The 15,655-nt window shown below is 33.6% G+C and overlaps 1 protein-coding gene across 3 annotated transcripts in view; it reads left to right on the top strand.

The window, feature by feature from the left end:
- LOC136831320 (carboxylesterase 4A-like) overlaps positions 1 to 15,655 on the top strand; it is a 194,406-nt gene that overhangs the window by 168,570 nt on the left and 10,181 nt on the right. For all 3 annotated transcript variants that reach the window (XM_067091542.1, XM_067091553.1, XM_067091561.1), the window contains exons 9-11: positions 7,984 to 8,290; positions 13,849 to 14,023; positions 14,688 to 14,827. In XM_067091542.1, the coding sequence (XP_066947643.1) occupies positions 7,984 to 8,290; positions 13,849 to 14,023; positions 14,688 to 14,827 (622 nt within the window). The remainder of the gene's footprint in view (positions 1 to 7,983; positions 8,291 to 13,848; positions 14,024 to 14,687; positions 14,828 to 15,655) is intronic.

Genomic DNA, 15,655 nt, shown 5'->3' with positions numbered 1-15,655 from the left:
TAAAGATAACATAAAATAACCAAAATAGTGAGGTTTAATTTAATATATTTATTATGAAATTAATTAGTTTATTTATTTATTTATTTATTTATTTATTTATTTATTTAAGTGCAGTGGAATATATATTTTACTAATGACCATGACTCGAGGAAGTAATGACGTCAAAAAATTAATGTGCAATAAATTATTATGTAATTCAATCAGTAGAATCAGAATGACACTCAGCTTTAAATCAACGGTTCTTAATCTTTTTATTGCCACGACCCCCTCTAAGAGTTGGTCCTTCCCACCACGGCCCCCCTTGCATCTGTGGGTAAAATTCCCTCCCAGATTTAAAGGAAAAAAAAAAAGAGAAAGAGAAGGGGTGTTTTTATTCTTAAGAACAACGAGTCTAACCCGAGTAGTAGACTATAGGAAACTAACGAAAATTAGCTCCTCACTCTTGTTAAGAGAATAATGAATATAATTAGAATTTTTTTATTTTTCCCTAGGGCTCGCGCCCCCTCCCCACCCCGGAAATTGCTGACGCCCCCCAGATTAAGAACATTGCTTTAAATGTTTGTAAATGTGCGTCCTAGAAATGTCAATTAATATATAAAATAATTTTGCATTGGAAAGCTGGCAGTAATTACATCATAAGTAGTACATAATAATCAATTAAAATATTAATTACGTATGAAAAGAGTCTTAGTATTTTTTTTATTTCAATTTGAAAGGATTTTCCCAAAACATTAATGATGGAAAGTACGGTGATATTGCTTTGAGGAAAAATTAACAAGCGGAGGAAAAGGTCAATAAATAAGGAGAAATGGCACTTTAAGAAGGGAAGGAAAAGGTCGATAAATAAAGAAAAATGGAACTTTAAGAAGGAGAGGAAAAGGTCAATAAATAAGGAGAAATGGCACTTTAAGAAGGGAAGGAAAAGGTCGATAAATAAGGAAAATGGAACTTTAAGAAGGGAAGGAAAAGGTCAATAAATAAGGAGAAATGGCACTTTAAGAAGGGAAGGAAAAGGTCAATAAATAAGGAGAAATGGCACTTTAAGAAGGGAAGGAAAAGGTCGATAAATAAGGAAAAATGGAACTTTAAGAAGGAGAGGAAAAGGTCAATAAATAAGGAGAAATGGCACTTTAAGAAGGGAAGGAAAAGGTCGATAAATAAGGAAAAATGGAACTTTAAGAAGGGAAGGAAAAGGTCAATAAATAAGGAGAAATTACACTTTAAGAAGGAGAGGAAAAAGTCAATAAATAAGGAGAAATGGCACTTTAAGAAGGAGAGGAAAAGGTCAGTAAATAAGGAGAAATGGCACTTTAAGAAGGGAAGGAAAAAGTCAATAAATAAGGAGAAATTACACTTTAAGAAGGAGAAGAAAAGGTCAATAAATAAGGAGAAATTGCACTATAAGAAGGGGAGGAAAAGGTCAATAAATAAGGAAAAATGGCGCTTTAAGAAGGAGAGGAAAAGGTCAATAAATAAGGAGAAATGGCACTTTAAGAAGGGGAAGAAAAGGTCAATAAATAAGGAGAAATTACACTTTAAGAAGGAGAGGAAAAGGTCAATAAATAAGGAGAAATGGCACTTTAAGAAGGGAAGGAAAAAGTCAATAAATAAGGAGAAATTACACTTTAAGAAGGGAGGAAAAGGTCGATAAATAAGGAGAAATTGCACTATAAGAAGGGGAGGAAAAGGTCAATAAATAAGGAAAAATGGCGCTTTAAGAAGGAGAGGAAAAGGTCAATAAATAAGGAGAAATGGCACTTTAAGAAGGGGAGGAAAAGGTCAATAAATAAGGAGAAATTACACTTTAAGAAGGGGAGGAAAAAGTCAATAAATAAGGAGAAATGGCACTTTAAGAAGGGAGGGAAAAAGTCAATAAATAAGGAGAAATGGCACTTTAAGAAGGAGGGAAAAAGTCAATAAATAAGGAGAAATGGCACTTTAAGAAGGGAGGGAAAAAGTCAATAAATAAGGAGAAATGGCACTTTAAGAAGGGAGGGAAAAAGTCAATAAATAAGGAGAAATGGCACTTTAAGAAGGGAGGGAAAAAGTCAATAAATAAGGAGAAATGGCACTTTAAGAAGGGAGGGAAAAAGTCAATAAATAAGGAGAAATGGCACTTTAAGAAGGGAGGGAAAAAGTCAATTAATAAGGAGAAATTACACTTTAAGAAGGAGAGGAAAAGGTCAATAAATAAGGAGAAATTGCTCTTTAAGAAGTAGAGGAAAAGGTCGATAAATAAGGAGAAATTGCACTATAAGAAGGGGAGGAAAAGGTCAGTAAATAAGGAAAAATGGCACTTTAAGAAGGAGAGGAAAAGGTCAATAAATAAGGAGAAATTACACTTTAAGAAGGGGAGGAAAAAGCCAATAAATAAGGAGAAATGGCACTTTAAGAAGGGAGGAAAAAGTCAATAAATAAGGAGAAATTACACTTTAAGAAGGAGAGGAAAAGGTCAATAAACAAGGAGAAATGGCGCTTTAAGAAGTAGAGGAAAAGGTCAATAAATAAGGAGAAATGGCACTTTAAGAAGGGAGGGAAAAAGTCAATAAATAAGGAGAAATGGCACTTTAAGAAGGGAGGGAAAAAGTCAATAAATAAGGAGAAATGGCACTTTAAGAAGGGAGGGAAAAAGTCAATAAATAAGGAGAAATGGCACTTTAAGAAGGGAGGGAAAAAGTCAATTAATAAGGAGAAATTACACTTTAAGAAGGAGAGGAAAAGGTCAATAAATAAGGAGAAATTGCTCTTTAAGAAGTAGAGGGAAAGGTCGATAAATAAGGACAAATTGCACTATAAGAAGGGGAGGAAAAGGTCAGTAAATAAGGAAAAATGGCACTTTAAGAAGGAGAGGAAAAGGTCAATAAATAAGGAGAAATTACACTTTAAGAAGGGGAGGAAAAAGCCAATAAATAAGGAGAAATGGCACTTTAAGAAGGGAGGGAAAAAGTCAATAAATAAGGAGAAATTACACTTTAAGAAGGAGAGGAAAAGGTCAATAAACAAGGAGAAATGGCGCTTTAAGAAGTAGAGGAAAAGGTCGATAAATAAGGAGAAATTGCACTATAAGAAGGGGAGGAAAAGGTCAGTAAATAAGGAAAAATGGCACTTTAAGAAGGAGAGGAAAAGGTCAATAAATAAGGAGAAATGGTAATTTAAGAAGGGGAAGCAAAGGTCAATAAATAAGGAGAAATAGCACTTTAAGAAGGGGAGGAAAATGTCGATAAATAAGGAGAAATTGCACTTTAAGAAGGAGAGGAAAAGGTCAATAAATAAGGAGAAATGGCACTTTAAGAAAGGGAGCAAAAGTTATATATATAAGGAGAAACTGCACTTTAAGAATGCAAGTAAAAGGTCGATAAATAATTAGCTTTTAGATTAAATATACAAAGGGTAATGTTCTGTCCGAATTAATTGCAGTCTTTCGTCGATGGAGACGAATGCATTACCTACTTAAAATACAATTTACCTTCTACTTTAATACTCTATATATATTTTCACGTGTTTATTTACATCTCTCTGAATTTGTCTTTTTTTTCTTTTTTGATTACTGATCTATTCTTTCTGTATATCCTATCAACTTCTGTAAATTCTTTCAAATGAACACCATATTCTTTGTAAGCTTAAATTTCAAATCAATGCCCGCTGTAGGCGTGTTCTGTATGAATTGGGTTTATCTTTTGATTAATAATAATAATAATAATAATAATAATAATAATAATAATAATAATAATAATAATAATAATAATAATAAGAAGAAGAAGAAGAAGAAGAAGAAGAAGAAGAAGAAGAAGAAGAAGAAGAGCAGATTCTGAGTCGACCCTCAGTCTGGTGAAAAGAAGAAAATGGAAGACTCAAATATAGAAGGGATAAGTTGAAAATTGAGAATGCTAATGGAACTGACTTTGGAGGAGATAAAGAGAACAATTAAGCTGTTGAAGAATAGATAGGAGAGAGAAGCTGGGGAGGGTGGGGGGTGGAGAAGGGAGGAAGGTGGTGTTCCAAGCGAGATACTGATAAATGGTGATAATTATTCTGCCACTGAGTGAGCTTTCTATGAAATGGTTCTGGAATAGAGTGGAGGGCATATTTATCTTTTTGGCTTAAGATGCTGTGTTTATATGGTTGGAGGATCGACGGTCTGTTGTTGAGGCTTTTTGCGTTTTTGTTTTAATAAGATTGAAATTGTGGAGGTTAAGTGATGGACGAGATTAGTATTTGCTTTTATATTTTGGAGGTGTTTATGTATATATATATATATATATATATATATATATATATATATATATATATATATATATATATATATATATATATATATATATATTATATATATATATATATATATATATATATATATATATATATATATATGTATATATATATATATATGTATATGTTTGTATGTATGTTTTCTGTCAGATTACGTGACAGAAAACATTATTTTCTCTCTCTCTCTCTCTCTCTCTCTCGTTGCTCTGTGAGTGCGCCTGGTTAATTGATAAGTTATGTATGAATTCTGCAATGATTTGCAATAAAAGCCCGTATTACATGATTTGAAATAGTGTTACATTAGAATGCCGAATACTTTACTAATGAAATGATGCATAAAATACAAGGATTTATCCTCTAGTTTTTCAGTAATAACATAAATTGTTGTAGAAAATTATTTGAAATTTGTATATTGGTTAGTTCGGCCTCAAATACAGCCAGGGTATTTAAATGTTTTAGGCAACCCGACCGACAGAGCGTATTAACTTTTTGTTAATATCAAAGCGGACTTTCATTCAATCAGGTTTAAATAAAATAAAAAGAGTCAGTGAGGTAGAATTAGCTAAGAGTTACAGATGTTCGTTCCTGAAATTGCTGAAGTTGACTGTATTGATTTAAATATTTGCTGTTCAAACCCATTGTATTGCCATTTGGTTTTTGAAAATACAGTGAAATAAAAAAATTAAAGTTTGATACCATAAACGAATGCAAATCCTCGCTAAAAAAAAAAGAGGAAAATATAAAATCTAATTAAACCATTGGTTCTCAACCTGAGGGTCGCGCCCCCCTAGGGGGGCCGTCGTATTCTCTTAACAAGAGTCGCTAAGAAGCAGTGTCCAGTATCTCACTAATTCATTCCAAAAAGGATAAAAACACCCCTTCTCTTTCTCATTTTTTTTTTTATTTTCCTTTAAAAATCTTGGAGGGGAGGGGTTTTACTTCTAGATGCAAGGTCGGGGGCGTGGAGGGAAGGACCAACTCTTAGAGGGGGCGTGGTAATAAAAATGTTAAGAACCACTGAATTAAAGTGTAGATGAAAATAAATATAAGCATATATAAACGTAGACCATTGTCGTAATAAAAAAAAAAAAATACAAAGAGACCAGTCATTGAAACTCACATATGGCAAACGTGCTTTAAATAATATATAACCAAGACCATAAAACTCTTAAGAGCGGAACCGTAAAAACGAGGCCTCTGCAAATATGCAAGCAAGCACGTCAGGAGGTTTATGGAAGCCAGAAATATCTCCTTAAAATTCAGCGTCCTGCTTTCACATCACTTCTGGCCGCCAGATAAACTAGGAATGGAGTCGGCCTGAGATAAATAGTCCTTTTTTCCTTCTTTGGATGAGAATGTGGCAAATGTTTCTTTATAGGGACAGTAATTTATTATTTCTATTTGATAAATCGCCTTTTTCATGACGATAGTGGGGCAAATGTTTCTTAATAGGGATAGCGAGCTATTATTTCTATTTGATAAATGGCCTTTTCTGTTATGACAATAGTGCAAATGTTTCTTTGTAGGGACAGTAAGCTATTATTTCTATTTGATGAATAGTCTTTTTTTATGATGACAGTAGTACAAATGTTTCTTTACAGAGATAGTAAGCTATTATTTCTATTTGATAAATAGTCTTTTTTTATGATGACAGTAGTGCAAGTGTTTCTTTATAGGGACAGTAATTTATTATTTCTATTTGATAAATCGCCTTTTTATGACGCTAGTGGGGCAAATGTTTCTTAATAGGGATAGCAAGCTATTATTTCTATTTGATAAATGTCCTTTTCTGTTATGACAATAGTGCAAATGTGTCTTTATAGGGACGGTAAGCTATTATTTCTATTTGATAAATAGTCTTTTTTTATGATGGCAGTACAACAAATGTTTCTTTACAGAGATAGTAAGCTATTATTTCTATTTGATAAATAGTCTTTTTTTATGATGACAGTAGTGCAAATGTTTCTTTATAGGGACAGTAAGCTATTCTATTTGGTAAATAGTCTTTTTTATGATGACAGTAGTACAAATGTTTCTTTATAGAGATAGTAAGCTATTATTTCTTTTTAATAAATAGCTTTTTTTTGTAATGACAGTAGTGAAAATATTTCTTAATAGGGGAAGTGAGCTAGTTCTCTTTAACAAATATCCTTTTTATATTGACAGTAGTGCAACTGTTCTTTATATGATAGTAAACACATATTTCTTTTTGATAAATAGTTTTTTTGTGATGACAGTAGTGAAAATATTTCTATACAAGGACAGTATGCATATCATTTCTATTTAGTTAATAGTTTTCTTTTGTTTTCTTACATTACTGTTAAGTATGGTGTGAAATGCTTTGTTTTAGTGAACTGGATTTTTCATCTTGAAGACAAGTTCTTGACGCAACTGTTTTGGGACACTTGACTGTTAAATATACTTTTGCGAATCATGGGCGTAATAGTTACGTGAAGAGAGAGAGAGAGAGAGAGAGAGAGAGAGAGAGAGAGAGAGAGAGAGAGAGAGAGAGAGGTGGCAACTATTATGCCTAACTTGGAATTCGAAGGCATTTATCTTAAAATCCTCGAGGAATTTTGTATTTCTGGACTTCAAGTGTGTTTTGACATTTTGGAATCAATTACTGATAGAGTGCCTTCATATAAATTCAATAGCTGTACAGATATATTAAGCATAATGATTAAAGAACTTAGAGAAATGTATGGTTTACCCTTAATTCTTGGCGAATGGTTAATGGATTCACTCTCTGTCTCTGTTCCTGTCACTGTTTCTCTGTTTTTCTCTATCATTCTCTGTCTTTATACCTGTGTGTCTTTAGTTTTTGTTCTCTCTCTCTCTCTCTCTCTCTCTCTCTCTCTCTCTCTCTCTCTCTCTCTCTCTCTCTCTCTCTCTCTCTAGCACAATAAACTCTTACCATTGCCATTTGCCCCCAACAGAATCAGTAGAGGAAACTGGACACACACACTCTCTCTCTCTCTCTCTCTCTCTCTCTCTCTCTCTCTCTCTCTCTCTCTCTCTCTCTCTCTCACACACACACACACACACACACACACACAATAGACTCTTACCATTGCCATTTGCCTCCAGCAGAATCAGCAGAGGAAACTGGACTCTCTCTCTCTCTCTCTCTCTCTCTCTCTCTCTCTCTCTCTCTCTCTCTCTCTCTCACATTTTGTCTTTATCCCTGTCTGTCTTTCTGTCTTTCCATGTCACTCTGCTCTTCTACCAATTTTATTTACCTACAACAGAATCAGTTTCTCTCTCTCTCTCTCTCTCTCTCTCTCTCTCTCTCTCTCTCTCTCTCTCTCTCTCTCTCGCTCTCTCTCTTTCCCCGTCATTCTGTCCCCTTTTCTGCCTGTGAGACTAAAGAAATGTACCTTTTTTTATTTACCTCCAACTGAATAACTATAGTAAATTGGACATTATTTCTCTCATCTTCTGTTTCTCAGTTTTTCGCCGTCACTCTTTGTCTCTGTCTTCATTATTGTCCATCTCTCTGTCTGTTCCTGTCACTTTCTGTCTCTCAGCATCTCTGTGAGACTAAAGAAATTCACCAATTACACTTACATCTTCTCTCATTTCTCAGTTTTTCTCTGTCAATCTTTGTCTCTCTGTCTATTATTGTCTATCTCTCTGCCTGTTCTTGTCACTTTCTGTCTCTCAGTACCTCTGTGAGACTAAAGAAATTCACCAATTACATTTCCACCCACCCAGGTGTCCCCCCAACCGTAGGGTCGCAGTACCGCGCTCACCAACTCGCCCTGTGGACTTGGCTGGTTCCAGAACTGGAGGCCGCTGGAAAGTCCTACCCTCCAGACCCAAACTCCTGGGAGTTGAGCACAGACCCTAATCTCTTTTACGGCATTGTGAAGCCTCCAGACCCATGGATTTTCCTCCAGCCTAATACTACCACCACCACCACTACAATTAGTTCAGTGGCCACCACGCCCATCACGCCCAGTCCGAAGCCCACTAAGCCTACTGTGACCACTACGTTAGCCTTGTCACCTACAGTTACGAGGTGAGTTTTATTTTTTCTGTTCCAGCAGTAGAGCTTTTTTTTTAACAGCAGTGGACGGACGTCGTATATTTTTATTTTTTAATATGGGTTTTTTTACTATATATTTTTTTGTCTTTAATGGAAGTTTCCGCTGTGTCGTAGAACTGTTAATTATGGAATGTTATTTTGTTTTTTTGGAATTGCAGCTCTTTAGTCTAAAAGTGATTCTTTAAATATCAGATTAATTCGAAATCATAAAGGATGGAAAAGAAGAGAGAGTGTATATGTATATATGCATGTGTGTGTTTGTCTGTTTGTGTATTATATGTATGTATATATATATATATAGATATGTATATATATATGTATATATATATATATATATATATATATATATATATATATATATATATATATATAGAGAGAGAGAGAGAGAGAGAGAGAGAGAGAGAGAGAGAGAGAGAGAGAGAGAGAGAGAGAGAGAGAGAAACGTGTACATTCTGGCACCACTATGACCAGTGAAAATTTTCTTTTTGTCTGCAACTATTTCCACAACCAATCTGAAATTTCCGAAAAAAGGTCCGGATAAGATGTCTTGTTTTTATCCGGAATTTCTCAGGTCATATCGGATTCCAGTTTTTTTTTATTTCTTTTCCCTGGAAAAATGCCTGCGTTAATTCCAGCATTTACGGAAAGCTAAGTCATAAATGTTTTCTTCCCCCTGGTTCTTGAACAGACGCCTTGTCAAATTTAGAAACCATTTTCCAGTATTGTCCAAGGGCTAGGAACACGACTAGGTAATTATATATTCTTTTTAGTTTTCTGTAAAAGAAAATTATTGCGCCGGCTTTGTCTGTCCGTCCGCACTTTTTCCTGTCCGCACTTTTTCTGTCAGCCCTCGGATTTTAAAAACTACTGAGGCTAGAGGGCTGCAAATTGGTATGTTGATCATCCACCCTCCAATCACCAAACGTACCAAATTGCAGCCCTTTAGCCTCAGTAGTCTTTATTTTATTTAAGGTTAAAGTTAGCCATGATCGTGCTTCTGGCAACGATATAGGATAGGCCGTGGTTAAAGTTTCATGGGCCGCTGCTCATACAGCATTATACCGATACCACCGAAAGATAGATCTGTTTTCGGTGGCCTTGATTATACGCAGTAGCGGCTGTACAGAAAACTCGATTGCGCCGAAGAAACTTCGGCGCATTTTTTACTTGTTTCTAAACATGATATGAATAAAACTATATAAAATGGATGAGCTACAAAATAATATTCATTATTTTATATCGTTGGTTCATACTTGGAAATTTTAGTATGCACTGTCCGTAAAGTTTCAAAATACCTATGCATTTTCAATATGTTTGTAGATACTTATGATCCACGTGAAATTTTTTAGAATGCATTTTCAGTAAAGTTTGTAGAAACTTACAATTCACGTCAAATTTTTGTAATGCATTTTCAGTATAATTTAAAAATACGTACAATCCACGTGAAATTTATGGTATGCCTTTTAGTAAAGTTTCAAAATCTTACGATCCACGTGAAATTTATGGAATGTCCACGTGAAATTTATGGTATGCCTTTTTAGTAGTTTCAAAATATTTACGATCCAAGTGAAATTTTTGCAATGTATTTTCAGTGTAATTTCAAAATATATTCCACGTGAAATTTATGGTATACCCATTTAGTAAAGTTTCATTTTACTTACGATCCACGTGAAATTTTTGTAGTACATTTTCAGTATCATTTCAAGAAACTTGCAATCCACGTGAAATTAAAAGAATGTCCCCATTGCTGTTTTAATATTGAAGAACAAGACTAATCAGTTACTGATGTTCTCATCTATCGTCATTTGGATTACAACCACTTAAAGCAGATCTATACAGATAATTAATACTTATAATTCAACTGCATTCTGAACAAGGTCACGTGACAAAAAGCTTCTTTGGGATTCACTGAAGAGCCGGATCTTCTAGATTTCGTGTTTGGGAGTTGAGCTTTACCCATTGGGAAGTTCACACGTCAATCATTTACATATTTCACTCAGACCTCAATGAGGGTTTTGAGTTGCATATCAACTCATATTTTAATATAATAAGTTTTGAAAACGAATTAGAAATATGGCGAGTAGTCTCGCAACGAGGTATTTCCAATTCGTGGTGTCAATTTTAAGTTAAATTGTTTTTATTTTACTTTTTACTGCCCCAAACGATCGCGTATCTATGAGAAAATCCGTACATAAATGGAATGGAGAAGCAACTGAAGAGTAGGAATTACAATAGAGAGAGAGAGAGAGAGAGAGAGAGAGAGAGAGAGAGAGAGAGAGAGAGAGAGAGAGAGTCACGAGGTTAAAAAAAAAAAAACCAAAGCTGGTGGAGAGTTTTAGTATTTATCGTATATTCATATATATCATTAGATTCAAAAGTATGGCAGTCTTAGAAGAAGTGCAATATATATATATATATATATATATATATATATATATATATATATATATATATATATATTAAAAATATCCTAAAGAGTACCAGTTACTTCCATCTTTCTCATCCCTAGGAAGGAGAAAACACGATATATTAAAAAAAACCCTGAATATTCTGTCTCCATTCGCACAAAAAAAAAAAAAAAATCCTCTGGGAAATCATTCACGTAAAATACGATTGTGATACCGCCAAATCTGCTACGTTACATTCCATGCTTGCATAGATTCAAACGCACATTCATACGTACACAAATGATCCTTCGTGTATCACACACACACACACACTGGCACGCAATCACACGCAAACGTGCATTTGCCGTGCTCGCTTGCTTGCAAAGTCGATGCGGCAGTGACCTATTAGCTTATAATGTCGCGGGCGGAACGTCAGCTTTAAGGCTCCGAGCGTGATCCCTTGACATGCAAACTGGAGAGAGAGAGAGAGAGAGAGAGAGAGAGAGAGAGAGAGAGAGAGAGAGAGATAGGATGAGACTGTAGGATGTCATTGACCGGGTCTGAACCTCATGTCACTTAGAGCTTGATCGAAAAAAAAAAAATGAGATATAACCGAATCACGAACGCGGCCGAGGAATAAAGGATTCTAAAATGAAGAGAGGAATCAATGACTCTAGGATTAATAGAGGAATAAATATTCTACAATGAAGAGAGGAATAATTGATTCCCGGATTAAGGGAGGAATCGATGATTCCCTGATTAAGAGAGGAATAATTGATTCTCGGATTAAGAGAGGAATCAGTGATTCTAGGATTAAAAGAGGAATGAATAATTCTAGAATGAAGAGAGGAATAATTGATTCTAGGATTAGGAGAGGAATCAATGATTCTCGGATTAAGAGAGGAATCAATGATTCTAGGATTAAGAGAGGAATCAGTGATTCTAGGATTAAGAGAGGGATCAATGATTCTCGGATTAAGAGAGGAATCAATGATTCTAGGATTGAGAGATTAATAAATGATTCTTGGATCAATAAAGAAATTAATGATTCTAGGATCAAGAGAGGAATCGGTGATTCTAGGATCAAGAGAGGAATAAATCATTTTAGAGACAAGAGAGGAAAAAATTATTCTAGGATCAAGAAAGGGGTCAGTGATTCTAGGATTAAGAGAGGAATCAGTGATTCTAGGATTAAGAGAATAATAATTGATTCTAGGATTAATGGAGGAATAAATGATTCTAGGATTGAGAGATTAATAAATGATTCTAGGATCAAGAAAGGAATAATTGATTTTAGGATCATGAGAGGGGCAAGAGAAAAAAAAATGATTCTAGGATTAAGAGAGCAATCAATGATTCAGGGATTAAGAGAGCAATCAATGATATTAGGATTAAGAGAGGAATAATTAATTCTTGGATTAAGAGAGGAAACGATGATTCTAGTTTTAAGAGAGGAATAAATGATTCTAGGATTCTAGAGGAATATCCTTGTTTCCTGGTTGGATTTAAACTGTGTCAGAACTGAGCTCGCTCTGTCAAATCACCAGATAATATTTCACTGCATATTTTAATCCAAATCATTCTTCGAACACTTGATAAAATTCAGAGATTTAATTAATAATAATAATAATAATAATAATAATAATAATAATAATAATAATAATAATAATAATAATAATAAAAATTATTATTATTATTATTATTATTATTAGTTGACATTTCTTCCTAAAATACTACCTAGATATATCCCTTTATTACAGAGATTAAGTAGCTACGTCAGAAAATACAGAATTTAGATAATTTATTACCGTTCTTCCCGAATCAAAAATAAAATAGAATAAAATTCCTATTACTGTCAATCAGAGAATTTTCAGATTTTGATTAAATAATATTCTTGGTCCCAAAAAGAGTCATTCTTTATCTGACTGATTTCAATATAATGGAAAATGTTACAAAATACCAAAATTTTTTCAGTTATATGATAAGGTTTTGAAACGAGATTTCAATAATGATTTCCATTTTATTTCACATTATATTGCAATAATGAATCATCATTGATAGTACATCATATGAAGTAGATTTCAGAATGTAAATACGAATTTAGTTTACTGAAAAATTAATACAAGATGAGTTTTTAATTAAAGTATTATTTTAAGCAATTCATGCATAATGAAGGATTATCCATGATTACTGTTACTTAAAAATTGTAACTACTCTTATTTCCTTGGGTTTATTAGTTATGAAAGTTGTTCATCAACGTAGATTTTGACAAAATTATCAACCTGTTATCGAAATTTTGATATTTCATAATTTGATCCAAAATTAATGACAAATATTTTATTGAAGTGGTCCTAACAAGTTTGAAAAAGTCATTAACATGATCCATGAATTTTCTCATCCATAGATGCGTCAAGAATTTTAAAAAATAAATAAATAATATGTACAATTTCCCAGAAACAAGAGAAAGGGTAGAAGTTTTAGAAAACCTTCCGTGATTTCATTTTTCAAAACTGATGAGTATCTCTCAACAATGTCACCTTTTTAAGAAATGACGCAGAATCATGGCCAAGGCTGGAAGTTATAGAAAACCTTCAGTGATTTAATTCATTTTTCGAAACTCCCAATTAATAAGTAAACAACACAGTATCATCTCCCACAAATGTCACCTTTTTAAGAAATGACGCAGAATCATGGCCACGGCTAGAAGTTATAGAAAACCTTCCATGATTTCATTTTTCAAAACTGACAATTAATAAGTAAACAAATGAGTATCTCCCACAAATGTCACCTTTTTAAGAAATGTCACAGAATCATGACCAAGGCTAGATGTTATAGAAAACCATCAGTGATTTCATTTTTCAAAACTCACAATTAATAAGTAAACAATTGAGAATCATCTCCCACCAATATCACTTTTTAAAAAATGTCCCAGAATCAAGAACATGGTTAAAAGTTTTAGAAAACCTTCACTGATTTCATTTTTCAAACTCCCAATTAATAAGTAAAACAACTATCTCCCCACAATGTCACCTTTTTAAGAAATGTCACAGAATCAAGAACAAGGTTAAAAGCTTTAGAAAACCTTCAGTGATTTAATTTCTCAAAGCACACTCCATCTCACGCTCTACCATCTCTCACCCGCAGCATCAGCCCGAAGATGATGCTACCTGATACGGACGAGTATGTTCGATATTCCACGGCGTTGCTGGTGACAGTTGGCCTGGGAGTTTCCTTGCTGCTTCTCAACGGGCTCATATTCCTCCTTCTCTTCTGGAGGAGACCTTCTCATACCTGTCAGGGACACCACCCCCAATCTCAGGTGAGATACGTTGATTAGGACATGATTAATATGATGGTCGTGGTGATGTCTTTAAAAGATTGGAGCTAATCATAATTTCTTGATTTGGTAATTAATATTTATTCGGTTCGCCAACTGACGATACATTTACTTCAGCTTCTTTAATGTTGGGTAAAATCAAATATAGCTTTGCGCTGGTGGAAGATTGGAAATTTGTTGCCTGAATTCGTCAAGGAAAATAAAAATAAATGATAGTTGATGATAAAAAAAATGGAGACATTTGGTGTCTTTCTGTACCGTGAATCACTACACTAAAAAAATAGTATAAATATATATATATATATATATATATATATATATATATATATATATATATATATATATATATATATATTATGCCATTCACAATGTCCTTAGCTTCTGTAGCTATGTACAGTACGACATAATATACGAAATGTTCTCTCACTTTTTCAAAATCATCTATCAATCATTTTCATTTTCCTTAATGAATACTCGATGCTATAATTTGATTTACCCAAATCTAAATTAGCTAAAGCAACGATATTGAGGAGTGAATGAAGCAAAATTTAATTTTTCCACATTTTAGATAAATTATTTATATATACTTATCAAGGAGTGAATCGAGAAAATTCAAGTTAAGACAAACTCAATGTTGCTGTTTTAGGATGGAGGCGGTCTGCCGAGAGTGGGCTCCATAATAAGTGTTGGAGGACTTGGAGGCACTTACGGAGGTCCTCCGGATTGCGTCAAAGCCTCTTACGAAAAACTCCACCTAACTCCCGAGGAGCTCCAGAAACTAACTAGGTAAGGGGCCACTTGTAAGTTCAGATCTTCGAGGGCTGGGGGCGGGGCGTGTCCTCTAGGTTTAGGGTTTTTGTTTTTGACACTCAATAATATTTATATTAAATACTAATTTAAAAAAAAAAATCAGTAGCCCTCGTTGCTAAAAGTCAGCAAAAATTTATGAAAATGTAAATCAAAGAATAGCCGGAACCACTTGATTAAAATGCAGATCAAAGAATAGTTGGCATTAAATCAGTGAAAATGTTATACCAAAGAATGGCTAGTAATCACTAATGAAATGGAATTCAAAGAATTGTTAGTTAAAAACAATGGTTAGTTATAAAGAATGGTTAGCATAAACTGATGAAAATGTTATTCAAAGAATTGTTAGTTTATAAAGAATGGTTAGAATAAACTGACGAAAATGCCAATTAAAGAATTGTTAGTTTATAAAGAATGGTTAGAATAAACTGATGAAAATGCCAATCAAAGAATTGTTATTTATAAAGTATGGTTAGCGTAAATTAATGAAAATATCAATCAAAGCATAGTTAGTTTATAGAGAGTGGTTAGCATAAACTGATGAAAATATAAATCAACGAGTGGTTAGTATAAACTGGTGAAAATGTTAATCAAAGAATGGTTATTTATAAAGAGAGGTTGGCATAAACTGATGAAAATTTTAATCAAAGAATGTTAGTTATGAAAAATGGTTAGCATAAATTGATGAAGATATCTGTCAAAACATGGTTAGTTTATAAAGACTGGTTAGCACAAACTGCTGAAAATATCAATCAAAGAATGGTTAGTATAAATTAATGATAATGTAAACTGAAGAATAGTCAGAAA

This window comes from Macrobrachium rosenbergii, chromosome 4, assembly GCF_040412425.1.
Source record: "Macrobrachium rosenbergii isolate ZJJX-2024 chromosome 4, ASM4041242v1, whole genome shotgun sequence".
Lineage (NCBI taxonomy): Eukaryota > Metazoa > Arthropoda > Malacostraca > Decapoda > Palaemonidae > Macrobrachium > Macrobrachium rosenbergii.
The sequence above is the reverse complement of the archived record's forward strand: the minus strand, read 5'-3'. Positions and strand labels throughout refer to the sequence as shown.